The sequence below is a fragment of the Canis lupus genome, chromosome 37, assembly GCF_011100685.1.
Source record: "Canis lupus familiaris isolate Mischka breed German Shepherd chromosome 37, alternate assembly UU_Cfam_GSD_1.0, whole genome shotgun sequence".
Taxonomy (NCBI): Eukaryota; Metazoa; Chordata; class Mammalia; order Carnivora; family Canidae; genus Canis; species Canis lupus.
Window position 1 is genome coordinate 2,278,313 of NC_049258.1, and position 17,534 is coordinate 2,295,846.

Below are 17,534 nucleotides of genomic sequence, written 5' to 3' on the forward strand. Positions count from 1 at the left end.
CGTTTGTTGTTTTAGTTTTTCAACGATCGGAACAATTCTTCAATTTTAAGAGAGTGTCACTTTTGAAAGTTACCTTCAAAAGGCATTTGTAGTCACTTTGAGCCCGCCGATGGTTTCAACAGCCCAGGGGGCCTCCCTGGTCACCCACACTCGGGCGTGGGCACAGGGTCCCCCCCGCCCCAATGTCATGACGTTGCCACTAATGGTCCTGCTACACTACGGTCGCTTACCACAGCTTGTAACAAGGACGGTGGACCTAAATAGGTACTTGTTTTAATCCTAAATGAATAGAGGATGCCTTTCAATCTAAATTAGATCGTCTGAGCAACATTTCATAAAATTAAGATCCTTAAGCCAGGGGGACAAGTTTTCTAATCCCATCCTGAAGAAGACCGTAAAAGCACTACAAAGGTCTTGGTAAAGAGATTCCTTTAGGGAGAATTTCTTGGTTTCCTTTCTTGTCTTTCAAGCTTTCATCAGGATGGTTGGCAAGTCCAATCCTGCTGCTCGTAGCTCCTTTAATGAGGCACAGGGCAGCAGGCGGTCTTGGTTTCAACAGGTATGTGCTATTTAGGGCTTCAGAGACTCCAAGTCAGACGTGGAAGTGGATGGTCTGCTGTAGGAGTATCTAGGGTAATTCACAGAGAGGACGTGTCTGCTAGGAAATGTAAACAGTATCCAGGACATTGAGCAACATGCTATGCCTCAGCCCCTCACCACTTGGCAAGCTCTGATGATTATTTTAGAAGGCCTCAGATCGCTTTGTTTCCTATAGCACACCTGAAAAAGATGACTAGGACGTGCAACTCATTATGATACAGCATCAAACCAGGCAGGTTGTGCTTCTCTCAGGGTTTTCCTTCACTGCCCAAGCACCCTGCTACCCAAATGCCAGCGTGGTATAGGTTTTGGCTACAATAGCCGTGGCCATCGCAGTGCCCAGATGAGACTTCAAAGGATGTGCAAAACATCCACCTTCCGCAAGCTGGTCTCCGTGCTCTCAGACCTGCTCCTCCTTGCACCTGCCCCCAGGTCTCCCTACTTCTCCAGAACGGTACCCAGAATGGAAAACGCAAGGAAATGTTAAACTGTAAATGTCCACGATCAATTAGGAATTATTTATTCTGAGAGTCTCATTGGTTTCCAACCTGAAAATGGTAGTGATGTTTGTTTGGGGAAAAAAAAAAAAAAAAAAAAAAAAAAAGGACCCAGGGTGCATTATTCATGGGTAGCTTGGTTTCATAGATCTCCTTGCAATTTGTTTTTAGAGCAAGTCTCTACACAGAGATCAAAAGTGCATTGCTAACTCTTTGCCTTGGTTCCCATGCCTCCGGCGTGGAGGTCCTTGCTGTAAGTCCCTTTATAGTTACCTAAGGCTGGCCTTGCCCCGAATTTGTAGCTCCTAATATAGTTCTGTCCCTATAGCCTCCTCTTGGAATAGTTCATTGGACCCAGGACAGATTTGAGTGGACTCAGTCCAGACAACAAATACAACCCAGTTAAATCTTGCTGGACATCAAGCTTATTTTTCTCATCCCAAGGAGGGAAAGAGTAATCAAATTTTAATAATAAATGTGCAAACAGGGATCCCTGGGTGGCGCAGCGGTTTGGCGCCTGCCTTTGGCTCAGGGCGTGATCCTGGAGACCCGGGATCGAATCCCACGTCGGGCTCCCGGTGCATGGAGCCTGCTTCTCCCTCTGCCTGTGTCTCTGCCTCTCTCTCTCTCTCTCTGTGACTATCATAAATAAATTAAAAAAATTATAAAATAAATAAATAAATAAATAAATATGCAAACACATAATAGCAACATATGCAATTAAGAGTTTAATCTCCTATTGGATCTTACAGATTTTTTTTCGCTCTAGTACATTTTGGGTCTGACAGATTCAGTGCCTTCTTCCTACTAATCATTTCTACTAACCATTAACAAAGCAGGTTCTTTTTACCTCTGTGTTTAAAACAGGCAGGAGGGGATCCCTGGGTGGCTCAGTTGTTTGGTGCCTGCCTTGGGCCCAGGGTGTGATCCTGGAGACCTGGGATCGAGTCCCGCGTCGGGCTCCCTGCATGGAGCCTGCTCTTCCCTCTGCCTGTGTCTCTGCCTCTCTCTCTCTCTCTCTGTGTCTTTCGTGAATAAATAAATAAAATCTTAAAAAAAAAAATAAAACAGGCAGGAGCAGCAATGCAGCCCCTTCGGGTTAGGTCACATACCACAGCTTTTCCCCTCCTCTCTCTCACACTTGCCATGTGACAATGGTCGGTGGGCAACATCCAAAGGTACGCGCTCGCCTCACCGTGGGATGCTCTCCGGTTGCCTCTCCTGGCCGTGATTTATTCTGAATGCATCTCGTTCATGTACAGCTGACCTCATGGAAAGTAGGTTCATTTTACAGTTTCTACCTCAGTAGCTTTGGAAGTACTGTTCTTCGGTCGCTCACATTTTTCTCTTTTACTTGCATCCCTTCACATGAATGGCTAATGATAGAATCAAGACCCATGTCTTGAACAAATGAAATCAGACTAGGTGCCCCTTGTGGGAACAAGATTTGTGTTTGGGTTTTATCCCACATATCAGTTCACGTTTGGGCCCTTCTGAGCTCCACCGTGCAGAGTCAGCCATTAAATGAGTTTCCCTTCCTTAAAATCAGATCAGAACCAAGTCATATTAATAAGAAATAAAATGAGAGGCTGTTTCCATTGTATTTAAAGGAAATGTGTATGCTGCCTGGAGATTCCAGGAATGACTCAGTGTTCCCTCATTTTCTTTTTTCTTATTTTTATTTTTTTATTTTTTATTTTATTTTATTTTTGGTTTCCTCATTTTCTTGGCAAGATTTTTTACGCATGTTTGTTCGGCGGTCAAGGTGGGCACGAGGCCTTGGGTTGCCTCGTTCCGGGCACTGAAAGGGCGGGCTGAGAGACGCAGGGGAAAACAAGTTTACAAAAGGACCTCGGAGTTCCAGCGCCTTTCAGAAGCAACAAGTCATTTTCAGACTGACAGCTTCTAATCCGATTGATTGTGAGATAAAATGCACCCAATCAGTGTCAGAGTCGCCTGAGTTAAAAAGGAAACAACCAACCAACCCTGGTGTGTTGCAAGAGGTATTTAAGGTTCCCAAACCTTTCAGAAAGGAGATGCCCTTGAAAGCTCTCATAGCAATGAGTTAAGGGGCTCAGCTGGGGCTGCTGACATGTGGTAATGCTGTAGTTCATAGCACGCCAGCTCCTTACCAGCCTTTGCACCACCAGGGTGCTGCCTGGAAGCTGGTGCGGCCTACAGAGCGTTGGGACGAAGAAAGGGGAAAAGAAATAGGACCTCAAGACCCTTTTAGCAGCGTCTGTCTGGTGAGCTGAGAAGCTGAGACTTTGAGGCCTCCTTTAGAGACCAGTAACTTTCAGACTTTGTCCAGATAAATCTTATTCAACTTCTGATTTATGCCATAATAACATAGCTATGTCCACGACTTATGTGGCCAGCATTCCAGGTAGATGGGCAAAGCTCAGAGATGACTTTGATTTCATTCATTCATTCATTCATTCATTCATCAGGTATTAACTGAGTAGCTACAGTGGTCCAAGAACTGTTCTAAGCACGGAGGTCATATAAACAAGGCAGTCTTCTTGATCTCATTTAGCTTAACATACCTTGGGGCAGAGAGGCCAGAGGTGGAACAAGGATGGGGAAACAAGTAAAACCTATACATGAACAAGTATCATGTCTGATAGGATATCATGTACAGGGAAGTCTGGAATTATCTTGTTGACCCCTTTCCCCCGGCACCTCTACTTTAGGAGCTCTGTGGACAACTGAGGTCATCAGAAGTGGGAGAGTAAGGAGGAGAGGACGGCAGGAGGGAAAGCCAGGAACCCTTTTAATATATAAAGAAATATAATATATAAATATATAAAAAATATAATATAAAGAAATATATATTATTAATATATAATACATTAATTTATATATAAAATCAATATATTTATAAATACATATAAATATATAAATATAATATATAAATACATATAGAAATATATGTTATATATAAAATATATAATAAAGACAGCACCCTTTTAATATGTTGAAACGGGAGTTCTGGTGTGACTCATAGGTTGTCTCTGAGGATAATTCCCATAGAAAAATTTCAAACTATTGCAAAAAAAAAAAAAAGAAAAAAGAAAAATTTCAAACTAATTGGAGCAACAGCAGCATTATTGGAACAAGTATCTGGCTGGCCAACAGGTAGCCCTGAAAGATGTACCATTTCTGACATGCTAGTAGAAAACAAAAAGTAATGGAAACAGCATGTTCCATATAGTGGAACCGAAAGCGTCTTGGGTTGACCTGGATTCAAATTCCGACGACGGTCCATACCAGCTCTGTGACCTTGGCCAAATGATTTACAACCGTGTAAGCTATTTTATGGCCACTCCATCATAAAACTGTTGACAATACCGACAGGTCTCAGAGACTCATTGTAAGAAATAAGTGAAATAATAGTCAAAAAATGCCCCAAACAATACCTCTCCCAGAAAAGATGGGTAGGAAATTAATACATGCCGGTCTTGCTTTTTTTTTTTTCCCCTTTTTCTAAGATTTTATTTATTTATTTGAGAGAGAGCACGAGTAGGGGGGAGGGGCAGAGGGAGAGGGAGAAGCAGCTGCCCGGCCCGAGTTGAGGCTCGATCCCAGGACCCTGAGATCATGACCTGAGCCAAAGGCAGGTGCTTAGCTGACTGAGCCACCTGGGCACTTTGTTTTTATTCTGAGTCATAAATGATAATTTTATGTACACCAGGCGCTATCACGAGCAGTAAACCAGAGTAGCGATTCTTAAAATCTTTTGACATAGTTAGAAAAAGTCAGCCCTCTGAAGGATGACTTCATTCCTCACCATGGGGTCGAACAAGGGGTTATGTCTGAAATGGAAGGAGTTTTGTTCTGTGTATTCAGGATCAATTCTGGTGTTAGTGTTCCTTTGAGTATGGCCACTATTCAAGTTAGCTTTTGAGGTTTTTTTTGATATTGTGAAACAACAACTCAATGAAGGATCAAAGGATGGAGAATTCCAGGTTGATTCATGAATTTTAAAGTGAGGATGTCTCAGAGTATGAGGCATGATGTGAGGCAGTGAGTGAGTGTCAGGGAGATGGAAACTCTAGAGAACAGAAAGGCCTTGATTTCAAAGAAAGGAAGCAAAAAGAAAGAAAGAAAGAAAGAAAGAAAAAGAAAGAAAGAAAGAAAGAAAGAAAGAAGAAAGAAGAAGAGAAAGAAAGAGAAAGAAAGAAGAAAGAAAGAAAGAAAGAAAGAAAGAAAGAAAGAAAGAAAGAAAGAAAGAAGAAAGAAAGAAAGAAAGAAGAAGAGAAGAAAGAAAGGAGAAGGAAGGAAGGGAGAAAAAGAAAGAAAGAAAGAAAGAAAGAAAGAAAGAAAGAAAGAAAGAAAGAAAGAAAGAAAGAAAGAAAATCAACAACTTAATCTCTCTAATGCCTTGGATCCTGACAGAGAAACTTGCCATGATGAAAAGAAGGAAGCAAAACACAGACGGCTGGACCAATTTTCCTCGCATGACCAGAGGCCTGCACACTGTCCCCCAGCAGGGCCCCCCGGGTCCGGGGACTTGGGGAAGGGCTCCTCACTCGCTGTGTTGCTGCCAAGGGGACAAACAGGCAGGGGTCACGAAGTCAACTGGTTTTGGGGCCGTAGCCGGTGCTTCCGGCCACGACCTGCGGGGTGGGGCGCGCACCTTCCTGCAGGGACCTGGGTGTGCTGCAGGTGGCTGGCCTCCCCGGCGAAGTGACGACGGATGGCACCGAGGAAGGCGGCCCGGGCCCCGGGTCGGGGTGTGACTCTCCGGTTCTCCACTTTCTGAAAATGAGGCCCAGTCTGCCTGGTGTCGATGGACAGTCCTTCGCTTGCCAACGCAACCTGTCCCGAGTAGAGGATCCTGCTCTGGCCTGGGTTTTGGGGCGACTCTCGGCTCGTTCGCCCCCTTGCAGCCTTTCCTGCGGGTGGGAAGGGGGAGGCCGCACGGGCAGAAGGGCGCGGTGGGCGCTGGCTCTCCCTGGGGGTTCGAGCAGCTTCGCGGGAGCCGGTTCCCGTGGCTGTGCCAGGCTGGGGCCTCCTGCGGCGCCGGGCCCGGGGGTTGGAGGGGGCCTCCGGTTCCCTGCTGAGCTGCAACCTGAGGTCGGATCCCAGAAAAGCTGCCCCCCTTTGTGGCCAATCGGAGCGCGGAGGAGCGACGGGCCCCGAGAAGAGGCAGCCCGCCCGCGCTTGGCTGCCCCGCCGCTCTGGGGCGCCCTCTGAAGGAAGCATCTCCCGGGCTTCTGGAAAGGCAGAGGCTCGGGCCCTGCCCAGGCAGGTCCCTACGGGCCGGCCAGGCCCCGGGGCAGCGCTTCTCACCTGGGGCTCGGCCTCGGCTACCAAGCTCGGGCCTCCCACTTCACAAGGTTCCTTCGGATGCTGGGTTCTAACCAGTTAAAGACGCTGGGTCACCCTCAGCCCGGCGGGGGGACGGAGGGGAGAGATTGCACAGGGAGGCCGGGCCGAGGCCTGCAGCCGCTACGGAGTCAGGGCCCTTCGCCCTCGGGCCCGCGTGGCCGTGGCTGAGGGGAGCTACCCACGTGGGGGTTGGGCACCCCTGGAGCTGGGTGCCAGGGCCCGGCGGTGTAGACGGGACCCGGGCCGGGCGCGGGGAGGCACCTGCTGCCTGCAGCTCTGTGCCCTCGCGGGCACCCAGGGTGGCAGCCCGGGGTCCCCGTTCCCACTCCTTTCTCAGCCCCCACCCCCCCTGCAGGGCAGGTTCTTCTCGGGCGACTCCCCTTCTCAGAGCTAAGCTGTCCTTGGGGCTTGGGGCGTCTGCTCTGCTCGCAGGCCCCCCCCCCCCCCCCCCGCCCCGCAGACGGCAGGTGCACCGGCCTCCGGGAAGCGGGCGCAGCGGCCTCCGTTGCTCGCTCGGCCTCCCCGATGCCACCGGGCCGCCGGCCACTCAGGACTACCCCACCCTGCCCCTGCCCCGAGGCAGGTCAGATGCCCCCGCGGCCCGGGACGGGGGAGCCCTCCCCGTCTCCTCCGTCTGGAGAGACATCAGTGCCTTGGCACCAGGCTCTTCAGCAGAAGATAAAGACCTAGGCTGCCTGTCTTGAGGCCGAGAAGTGTGCGGGGAAGAGACGCACACGACCAAACCCTGACGCGAACCCCCTTCTCCGCCTCACCCAGAGGCCTGCACACTGGTTGGCGGAGCTGCGCCCCGGCCTCACCCCACCACCCCCGCCCCGCCGACCTGCCCCCTGCACCCCCGCCTCCGCGCACCTGCCGCCCTGCCCTGCTCGGCCGGACACATGCCTCCTCGTGAGGGGCTGCTTGAACGAACCATCTTGCCGTCACCACCCCTCTCGTCCCGCTTCAATTACGTGGCATCTCCGTGGCTCTCCCCTGGGCTCCTCCCTCAGCTCTCCCTCCCGGGCTCCCCCCAGCCCCCCTCAAACCCGCAGTGTGCGCTCCCACGGCGTCTTACTTGAGATGCTGTTGGTCCGGAGGTTAAGGATACGAACAGGTGAAATCACGTCCAGCTAAGAATTATTTTTTCAAGGAAGTGGTAAGGACCACAGTGACCACAGCGCTTTCGACTTTGTTTCCTAAACAGCTCCCTTGCAGTGACACGTAACAGAACCTGTCAGAGGAACAGACCGTCTTTACTGGGCTAGTTCATTCCAGGCCCTTGTGCCGTAGCTGACCTGGGCCCAGGCGACGGCCGGCTGCTATCTGTGCACTGTCCACGTCCTGCAACACTCTGGCAGCATTTTTTTTCTTTGGTATTTTTAATTAGTCGATTTTATATTGTGTCCAGGGTTGATAGTTGGTTCAAGTGTTTTTGAAAAGTACCATATGATACATTCTCGAGTGAATGAGAATAAGAAGTACGTTCCTTCACGCCATTGCTATCCACTGTGGCTCAGTGTTAGACTAGTCATGCCAACGCCTGGCTCTGAACCAAACCGCATGCCTCAGTTGATGCCAATGCACGGCCTCTTTCTCCCAGCAATCGAGGCGGGGAAGGAGAGTCCCAGGAGAGTCTGGGGGATGAGTCAGCTCAGAGGTCTGCACCGTCATGAGCTGGGTCTGACTGAAGTGCAAGGTGTTGGCGGAGTGACAGCGTGGGCACAGGTGTGCGGTGCACGCGACGGTGACCTGGCCAGGGTGCGGAGAGCAAGCGAAGGCTCTCACGGTGCGTGGAGGGAGAGCTGTTGAGGCACCCGTGGATCGAGGCAGACGCCAGTTAGGTGGAGGGACAGTTAAGGAGGAACGGTCGATCTGGCCCCCTTCCTCTGGGGACACACGCCGGAGAGCCGCGGAGCACGAGGCCGGGTCCCTTGCCAGGGCTGCAGGAGCGCTGAGAGCGGAGGGGCCGCTCCCGAGTCGCGTGGGAGGGCGTGGGAACCAGCGGTTTGGGGACACAAAGGGGAAGATGCAAAGGGGCCCTTTGAGATCCTGGGCTGAACTCCGAGGGCCCCGCTGGTCCATGATGGAGAGGGGCGGTTAAAGCTTCCTCCAGAACCGCACGTATGGGGGCCTAGGTGACCATGACACTTTGTGACTTGTCGTTTCGTGCGGATTCTGTTTATTAAGAATTATTTATGGTCTTATAAAAAACCTCGACTTACGTTCACTGAAGTTATCTGAGAGGCCCTATGCCAGCACGGCGCCGTTCCTCTCTCGGTGGTTTATGTTTCTGGCTTATCTGGGGTTTCTAATTTTAGTTAAATGTGATTTGTGCCGCACGTTTACTCGTAGCTCCGTCTCCCGTGGTGACAGCTTAGGACATTATTCTGTGCTTCGTTTCCGTAGCGGGGCTCCTGAGAAGGCCTGTGTTTTCGAGCCTTCGCTCTGTGGAGAAGAATCGAACTTGCAGCAGGGAAGGCGGTAACAGAGGACGAAGGCTTGGTGATGTGAAGGGACCGGTGGTTGGGAATCAGAGAAGGGGACAGGGCCCCAGCAGAGGGGAGCCTGTGGCCCTCTCAGAACACCCTGCAGGATGGCTGGACTGTGCGGGGCAGGAGGACGGCTGCTGCAAGCCATCTGTGGCTGAGCCTCCCGGGCTCAGGAGGGCCAGCAGTGGGGTCACTAGGACCAGAAGGCCACGTCTGGCATGGCGTGGGCACCCCGTAAACGACTGTTGAATAAATGGGAACAACTGGCAAGGCGCTAACTTTCTTCTTTCTTGCTCCTGCCCCCCTGTCCCGCGCGACACCCGATTTTGGACTTCTCATTAACTCTGAGTCAGGTGCTGGTTGGTGCTGACTCGAATTTGGTCTGGAGAATAAAGGAAGGCATCGTTTCCTTCACTTCCTATCTGATGCGAGAGAAATCATGAGAAATAATTTAAAAAGTTAGAAGTAAATGAGAAACCGAAGTCAAGAGAACTCATTCAGCACGACTGGAGACAGGTATCAGCGGAGGTCACATTCCCAGAGCGGGATGAATTATAAAGTCGACTTTTGTCCAGAGCGAGGCTGGAGGGAGGCCCGGGTAGGAGCAGGTGGGCTGCACACCACCCGGACCTTCCTGACGCCGACGGCAAAGGGCCGGATTCCTTTGTGTGTCTGTGCGTACGTCAAGGAGCCTCACGGTACATCATCCCTCATCCCGCACATCGTGTGAATGCTCACGTAAAGATAGCGATTAATTACCTGAAAAACTCTGGTCATCGATCCCCGGATGAGTAAGCATGTAGGTGAGATGTCTGCTGTGACTGGGGAGCGGGGACAGTGGGTGCAGGGGCTGCGGAGCATGGGGAAGGGCGGGGGACCTGAAGATAAACGTTAGCAGAGAGTCTAATACGACTCTGAGATAATCTCTGTCCAATCTTGAGAGTCCCCACTGACTTCTCCTCAAGGATTTGCGAAAGGGAAGACTTCAGTCCTGCAAAGTCCCTGCAATATTGACTCGCTCATCCTGGGCCTGGAAACTCACACAGGAGGTTTAGCAGTATGTGCGCTAGCAGGCTAGACCCTCTTTTGAAATGAAAGAATGATCCCTCCTCTTGTTCAGACACGATGCCAGTGAACCCATTTGAAAAAAAAAAAAAATTAGAGGAACTGCGTTAACTCCCTTTTGCCTCATTTTTCCAGAACCAGCTTTCTTGTCTCCCCAAGAGACAATCATCAGAGTGAGAGCTTGATGCCTCCCGACTCTAGCCATAGGTTTCCATTCATATTTCACTCAACTGATGAAAAACATTTTTTTTCTTCTCAATTATTTGTTCAACAAATAGTTTATTGCATCCCTGAAAAAGATTTCCATGTACCGAAAGTATACTCGGAGCATGTCATCGTTCTAAATCGCAACGTGGATGGTCTTGCTTACTTCTCACGGCGGTGACACGCAGCATAGGAAGACGTCTTTCTCTCCACTTAAAATATGATGGAGACCGAAATTAGGCAACTTGTCCGAGGCTGAGTAGTTAGTGAAGTGGGGCTTAGACCGGGACCCACTTCTGTCTTGCTTCAGAGGCCAAGTACCCACGCTCCTTGGAGGGATCCAGTCCCCGCTCACCACCCAGCCACCCCGAATCATCTCGTTCTCTCTTTAACTCTTTGAATCAAACTTATAACTTTACTGTTGTGCCGTTGTTTTTTGAACCGTGTTTAATTACTCATCACCTCTATCTCCTTTGCTAGAGCGTGAGCTTGAGAGCACAGATCTGTTAGCGACTTCATGGCCACGTAACAGCAGCTAGAACGACGTCTGCCGTGGTGTGGGCACCCCGTGAAGGATTGTTGAATAAATGGAAACAATTGGCAAGGTGCTAACTTTCTTTTCTTCTTGTTGCTCCCAGGCTAATTGTGCGGACCATTAAGGAATAACCCAGAAAATGCTAAGATGGAATTAGGAAGACTGCCAAGGGAATCACGGAGGCTTCACTGGTAAGCTGGCATTTGCTCTGCGTATTGTGGGGAAAGGAAGGGCATACGGAGAGCAGCGAGAAGTGGATAAAATGTCAGAAGCAAGAAGTCAGAACTCGTACGGGGGATGAGGAAGTCATCCTGACTGTCTTACTGTGAAGACGCGCATCTACTGGGGCCTGCAGGGTCGCCGAGTGCTCTGCACCAACCACTGGCATAGCCTTTGGTCTTTTTTTTTTTAAAGATTTTATTTATTTATGATAGAGAGAGAGAGAGAGAGAGAGGGGCAGGGACACAGGCAGAGGGAGAAGCAGGCTCCATGCAGGGAGCCTGATGCAGGATTCGATCCCGGGTCTCCAGGATCACACCCTGGGCCAAAGGCAGGCGCCAAACCGCTGAGCCACCCAGGGATCCCTAGCCTTTGGTCTTTGATCGTGGTTCTTATCATAGTTCATTTACTCTCAGTCTCCTGCTAGGGGTGAGATCTCTGAGGTGAGGAACCAGGACGATCTGCTAGTGAGCTCCTTACGGGCCGGGACCCTGCCCTATTTATCTCTGTATTCCCATTGCTCAGCACCGTGCTGCTAATTGGTGGCCCACAGTACATGTAGAAGGTAAAATCAATGTGCCATGAATGAATGGGTGAATGATAGGGCTTAATAGCAGTTTAATGAAAAAAGTGTTTTAAATCTAAGGTGAGGACAAGCAGCAGAAATAGTTCACGTGGTCTCTGGTGGCAACGTCTGGTTTCTGGATATCTACAATCTTGGAACTAGAGATAGAAACGGTAAGAGAGATAGGATCGGCGATGTGAAATGACTTGTTCATGGTTCCACAACAAATTTGTGTTGAGAGTAGGAACTTGGATTTAGAGATCACGGCTCCCCATTAAATCTTTTCACGAGTTCAACTCTGTTCTCCTCTGGGCAGACTACATCGGTGCGATTCTGAGCTCGACGCTCAAAGACATGTATAGACAAAGTAGACTTTGTCCAAGAGGATGGACGAGGATGACGCAGATGCTTAAGGGAAAGTGGAAACTGGTATCACATGAGCATCAGATGAGAACATGAAGGATGCTTCACCTGGAGAAGGAAGTACTTGCAAAGGGGCTGTGGGGTGAGTGGAAAAATCATGATATCTCTTCTAATATTTTTAAATACATGTCATCACTCCTTTGCTCCAGAAAGGGAAAATAAAAACCATGGGTAAAAATCACAGAGAAATAAATTTCAACTCAATCTGAGAGGAAAAATAATGTCTCACCATTAGAATTGACCAAGAACGAAATTCCTAATTATAAGGACTATTCAAGTAGAGGCGGGATGCTCACCTGTCACTAGACTGGGAGTTCCTTTAAAGGAACTATTTCTATTTGTATTTCCCTAAGACTTTGAATAGTGCTGGGCACATAGTATATGCTCATTTATGATTCACTATGTATCTTTTAAAAGGAATTCCTTTATGGGGTAGATGAGCATGGAGGGGACTAGGAATGCACCGTATTATTAACTCCAAGGACTTTTCCAACACTTAGGTTTTATGATTCTTTGATTTAAAAAAATCCTGCAAGATAGCATACCAAATATTTAGCAAAGCAAGTCATTTCATACCCTGATCAGGGAAAGGTCAGTGGAGTTGCTGTTTCTTTTAAACTCTACGAAGCTCCATAGTGTCGCGTTGCAGCTCTCCCTTTGGGAGGAAGGATTTGTTTGCCATTGACTACTGTCTTACGAAGGAGATCACTGCTAGTACATCTCTGCACGTGTTGATCAAACTAAAGCTCCATGCACAATTTTAAATGGAGTTTGTTTTGTACAAGGACCAGAAGACAGATTTATGGAGACATTTGCGCAATGGTTACGCCAATAGATTCACACTTTTCAGAGTGACTAACCTAGGAGACCAGGTTTTTCAGAGTCCTAAATCCTATTTATTTTGTCACCTTTTTAATAAAATATCTTAAATATCACTTCAGGAAACTTATTTTTCACTGAATATTTTATACCCGGAATGTGTTGATTTGATATTTATGTGGGTTTTTTTTGGACACAGGAGTGTCGTTCCTTTTAGTCCATGCGGAAGTGATCGAAAGGAGGCAATGAAAGTTCTAGATTTACTATATTAGCCACAGAAAGCTAAGCGATCATAAGGCGATTTTTTGATTTGTTATTTACCTCTTATTTTTTGAGAGTTCTCATATTTTATTTCTTCCCAAAGTGATCATATCTATATGCTCAAAAATCCCTATCAACTTTCCACTAAATTCTTTCGGATGCTATGGGATTAATTTGCTTTCTTATCTCAGCATATAAATAGGCTTCCAACGTAATTCTCTGTCCTTATGAAATATCATCATCACCATATTCCACTTCAAATAATGGCGTAGCATTAACCATAAAGCCATTCCTAAGGAATGTGGTGGCAATTCTAGCTCCTTTTTAAAGAACGCTATGCTATAAAATGTAGCACCGTGCTTCTGAGAATCTGTGGTGCTGGTGTTTCACTTTTAATGGTGTTATTACATTTTTCCACAAGTTCTTAATTCCACTCACCTAAACGGAATAGATTTTGTGCTCTGTGTATTCCTGAGATGTAGCTTGTTCTGGACCCTTCAGATATATGCACTTGACGGCGAGATTCTAAGATGCTTTCCCAATAAAAACCAATATCTTCTTTCTCTCTCTTTTATGAGTTATAAAACACTTTCCCTACCCTTCTTCTTTGATTTAATTTATATGCCAGAGATTTTTCAGCTCTGGGGATGAAAATGGAAGACCAGGGAAGAAAGTTGATGAAATAGAGATGATTCAAAGATCTGAAATATTTTATCCTCACTCGATATAAAGTAAATTATTTTTTCTCTTTTCCAATAACCATCATTTCCCTTGATCTTGGAATCACTCAAAACCTAGCCACCGAGTCCTATATAAACTAATGCTCTGTCTCAAGATATGGGGAGAGATGAAATACTGGTGCCTGCACAGATTGTACCAGCTTGATTATATTTACACTTATGAGATACCGCAAATTTAAGAATGCCATTTTTTTCTCATCACTGAGTATTTATTATATATAACAAATACATGGGAAAGAAAAAACTATATTGTGTGATATAAATAGTTTATTTACATTACAGAAAAAACATCAAGACAATGTATACTATTTCAAATATATCCATACATAATCAAATATAGCTGTAGTACATGTTTTCATTGGTGTAGATTACCACAAATGCAAGGCAACATGTGTAGATCTCTTGTCTTATTCTTTTGTCTATAATACTGTATTGTGTAGTCCCAGATCTCGGTAGTCCAGCCACTGTGCAACATGCTCCCTTTAGATTAACCTCGTGGATGCTCTTGTTGTGTTGTCTGAACTGTAGTGCCCTGTATTTTGCTTCTGTCTGTGAATTCTGTTGCTTCTGGGGCATTTCCTAGAAGGTTGGAAAGTTTACAAATCTTAGTCCAGTGCTGTTACCTAAAGTTTGGTCCTACAATTACAGAATGAAGTTGTGGATTAAGCAAACTGTTAAAATATTTCAGACAAAAGAATTTATTATCAGTAGAGGCTGGGATTATTTTGGAAGATATATATATATATATATATATATATCTTCCAAAATATAATATCTTCCTATATATATATATATATATATATATTTTATTTTATTTATTTTTTCTTTTTTTCTTTTTTTTATATATTTTTTTTCTTCCCCATCTCCTGGCCGTTGTCTTTAAGCGTCTTTTGGGGTGCACTGATGAACAGAGGCAGACGTTGAAGAGGAATACATTTACCTGGTCTTCAACCACTTACTCAATAAGGCACAAGAATGACTCAGCACAAGGCAATCAAGCAAGTTGTGAGCTCATCCAATCTCACTTTAAATGTCTTCAACAATTTTATATTCTAAATGTCCTCAGGATGAATGTTATATTGACATTTCAGTGCTACAAGTTTAAACCCTTTTCAACCAGAGGATGAGCCAACTGTTAATATCTGATATGTAATGAAAAGGGATACTGTTTTGGTTCAGCCAGATATCATTTTTATATATTAACCCCATAAGCTAGAGACATAAATTGGTACCAACTATTTAGCTTCTATAAAAAGCTAAATTCAGTCAAATTATCTGAAAAGCTCTCCTCTGGTGTCTTTTCTCTTGTAATAAAAGAATACTTTGATGATGAAAATAAGAACTACAATTCAAAGTTCACATAAAATCTTATTGTTGATGGGTTTCAGAGATTATATATTCATATATATCTTCACATATGAATAAATACATATGTTATCTATGTATCTATTTTTTTTTAAAAAGAGGTCAAAATAAACATGGAGCTGAAAGTCACATTCCCAGCAAGTGGGAGCTCTTGGAGACAAAAAAGATAGAAAATCCATCTTCTCAACAGGGCAACTCTTTTTCATTCCAGAGCAGGTCTCTAGATATCTATATTTATGTGACACATGCTGTATTTAGAAGGAGGGCAGATGTTTGACAAATCATAAAAACAAGGGGAAGCAATTAGAAAAAAAAAAGAAAGTGGGAGGAGGAGGAGAGAGAGAAAAGAGGAGAGACCAGGTGATGGAGAAATGAAAAGAAAATTGAAGAGAATGAAGGGACTTCTGCTTGGTACAATTTGTAATTCTTTTAGCCAACGGGATATATTGGAATAGGTCTTCATGGGCAAGTGTGGTCAAGGTGGATGGAAAAGGGGAAGGTTTGGTGAGGGGCAGATGGCCTGGGTGGAAAATCTGGTTTTTGAGTAGAACATTCTCAAGTGAATAGAATGAATCCACACTGGGGAAAGTGTGGCTTATTGACTAGCATGACTCCTGGAAATACTTTGGAAGACCTGGACATCCCAAGATAGATTTATAAAATGTGTTACAATAATGCTAATTTAGACTCATGGACTCCTCCTCAAAAGGAAATAGAGAATAGGTTTTGTTCCTTTTTTCACGTGAAAATGAAAACGGCCATATGCCTTAAAAAAATGGCTTACTTCTACTTTGGAGCTCAGTTTAGGTCATCTTGAGCTTTAGAACACACAGCATGATGACCGGCCGAGGGGCAGGACTAGAGCAGTGGACAGGCTCTGACGCCAGGCAGCCCGGACTCCGTAGCTGCCCTTATTGCTCGGCTGTGTACACTTAGCGATTTGCTAACTTCTCATACCTCAGAGTTTCTATTTTTCAAATGAGGATAACTGTTATTAAATGCATATGCGTCTGTGTGTACACACATGTATGACACACACACACATAAAATATATGCACACAGTGCTTGGTGAGGTCAGAGCCCAGTGTATCCCGGTTGTTCTTGGAATGTATGGGAACAGAACTGTGATTAATAACAAACTTGAAAACATCTGCTAAAATGTCGAAAGTCCTGCATTTTGGTCAGTACATGAAGTAGCAAATCCAGTCGTTAGGAGATTAGAGGTCTTAAATAGGAACTTGGTTTTTCATGTGTTGACCGCGTGTACATATCAGAAGGCTCAAGACCCCTATGGTAATATGGCACCGCTTCTTGTGTTTTAGATTCTTTTCTATCTTTCCTTTATACTCAGTATTTTTGGTTTCTTGAGTTATCTTTATGTTCCCTAGAATCTATTTTAATATAATCCATTGACTCACTTGGCATCTAAACGTGAGAGTCTAGTTGATGAGCTCAACTTGGCTTTGAGCAGCACAAAGCTCCAGTCGATGATATTCCCTTAAGCTTTTAGGCCCGGCAAGGATTTATGAACCATATTTTGTCTTTTTCAAGAGCAAATGCCACACTTGTCCTCAAAGAAGATAGTGCAATACAGCTACGGAGATGTATCATGGCCTTTATTTTCTAAAGATATGATACTTTCTTTTATTTTCTTGTCTTTAGAAAAATAATTTTGGAGGAAACATTCTGATTTACTGTAGAGCTGTGCAGATGAATGAAAGTTTAAATGTCTTGTGAATTTGGCAAAAGCCTTGAAAAACTTTCTCGGAATTTTTTTCTCAAGGAGAGTGAAATAAGGTCAGAGAGGAGTGTCTTCAATATGATTTCTGGTTAGACAGGGCGTAAATAATAACAGATTTAGTTGTCATGAACTTACACACTGAGGAAGCTAAGCAAGTAAATACCTGGCCCTACTCCTTTGCTCTAAGCACCATGTCAGACATCGCTAATTAGCCATGATTTTTCTCTCCTGTTGAAACTGGATGAGGTGCCTGGATCCCTCTCAACCTAGCTCTCCAGGAAACAATTGCCATTTGGTTGATATACACGCTCGTTGTCATGTTTGTCGCATGTTTCCATATATCAAAGGTTTTCATGTACTACAACACAATCTTTTTTATTAAAGCTATTTTCTTTGAATTTTGTGATTGAAAGCTATATCATTAACTTAAGATAAAAATGTACCTGTCGTTTACGCCAAATATGTTCAAAATGATTATGTTGGAGAGTGATACTTGGAAATCTAAGTACCGTAAATGAAAGCTCTACTTTGACACTTTTCTAGGCCGTCTACACCATCCCTTCTGACCTCTTTCAGCACACTGATCTGGGTCTGGGTAAATAAGGCCACGCTGTCATCTAAATAGTCTGTTAGTAGTTCGAACGGAGACGGACTTTCTATAGCTAAAAGAGAAGAGC

The 17,534-nt window shown here is 45.7% G+C and overlaps 1 protein-coding gene across 1 annotated transcript in view; it reads right to left on the reverse strand.

Moving 5' to 3' along the window:
• Positions 1 to 13,996: 13,996 nt before the first annotated feature.
• Positions 13,997 to 17,534, reverse strand: part of TMEFF2 (transmembrane protein with EGF like and two follistatin like domains 2) — a 222,134-nt gene continuing 218,596 nt past the window's right edge. Inside the window, exon 10 of the mRNA XM_038585208.1 lies at positions 13,997 to 14,330. Within this exon, the coding sequence (XP_038441136.1) occupies positions 14,234 to 14,330 (97 nt within the window). The 3' untranslated portion in view covers positions 13,997 to 14,233. The remainder of the gene's footprint in view (positions 14,331 to 17,534) is intronic.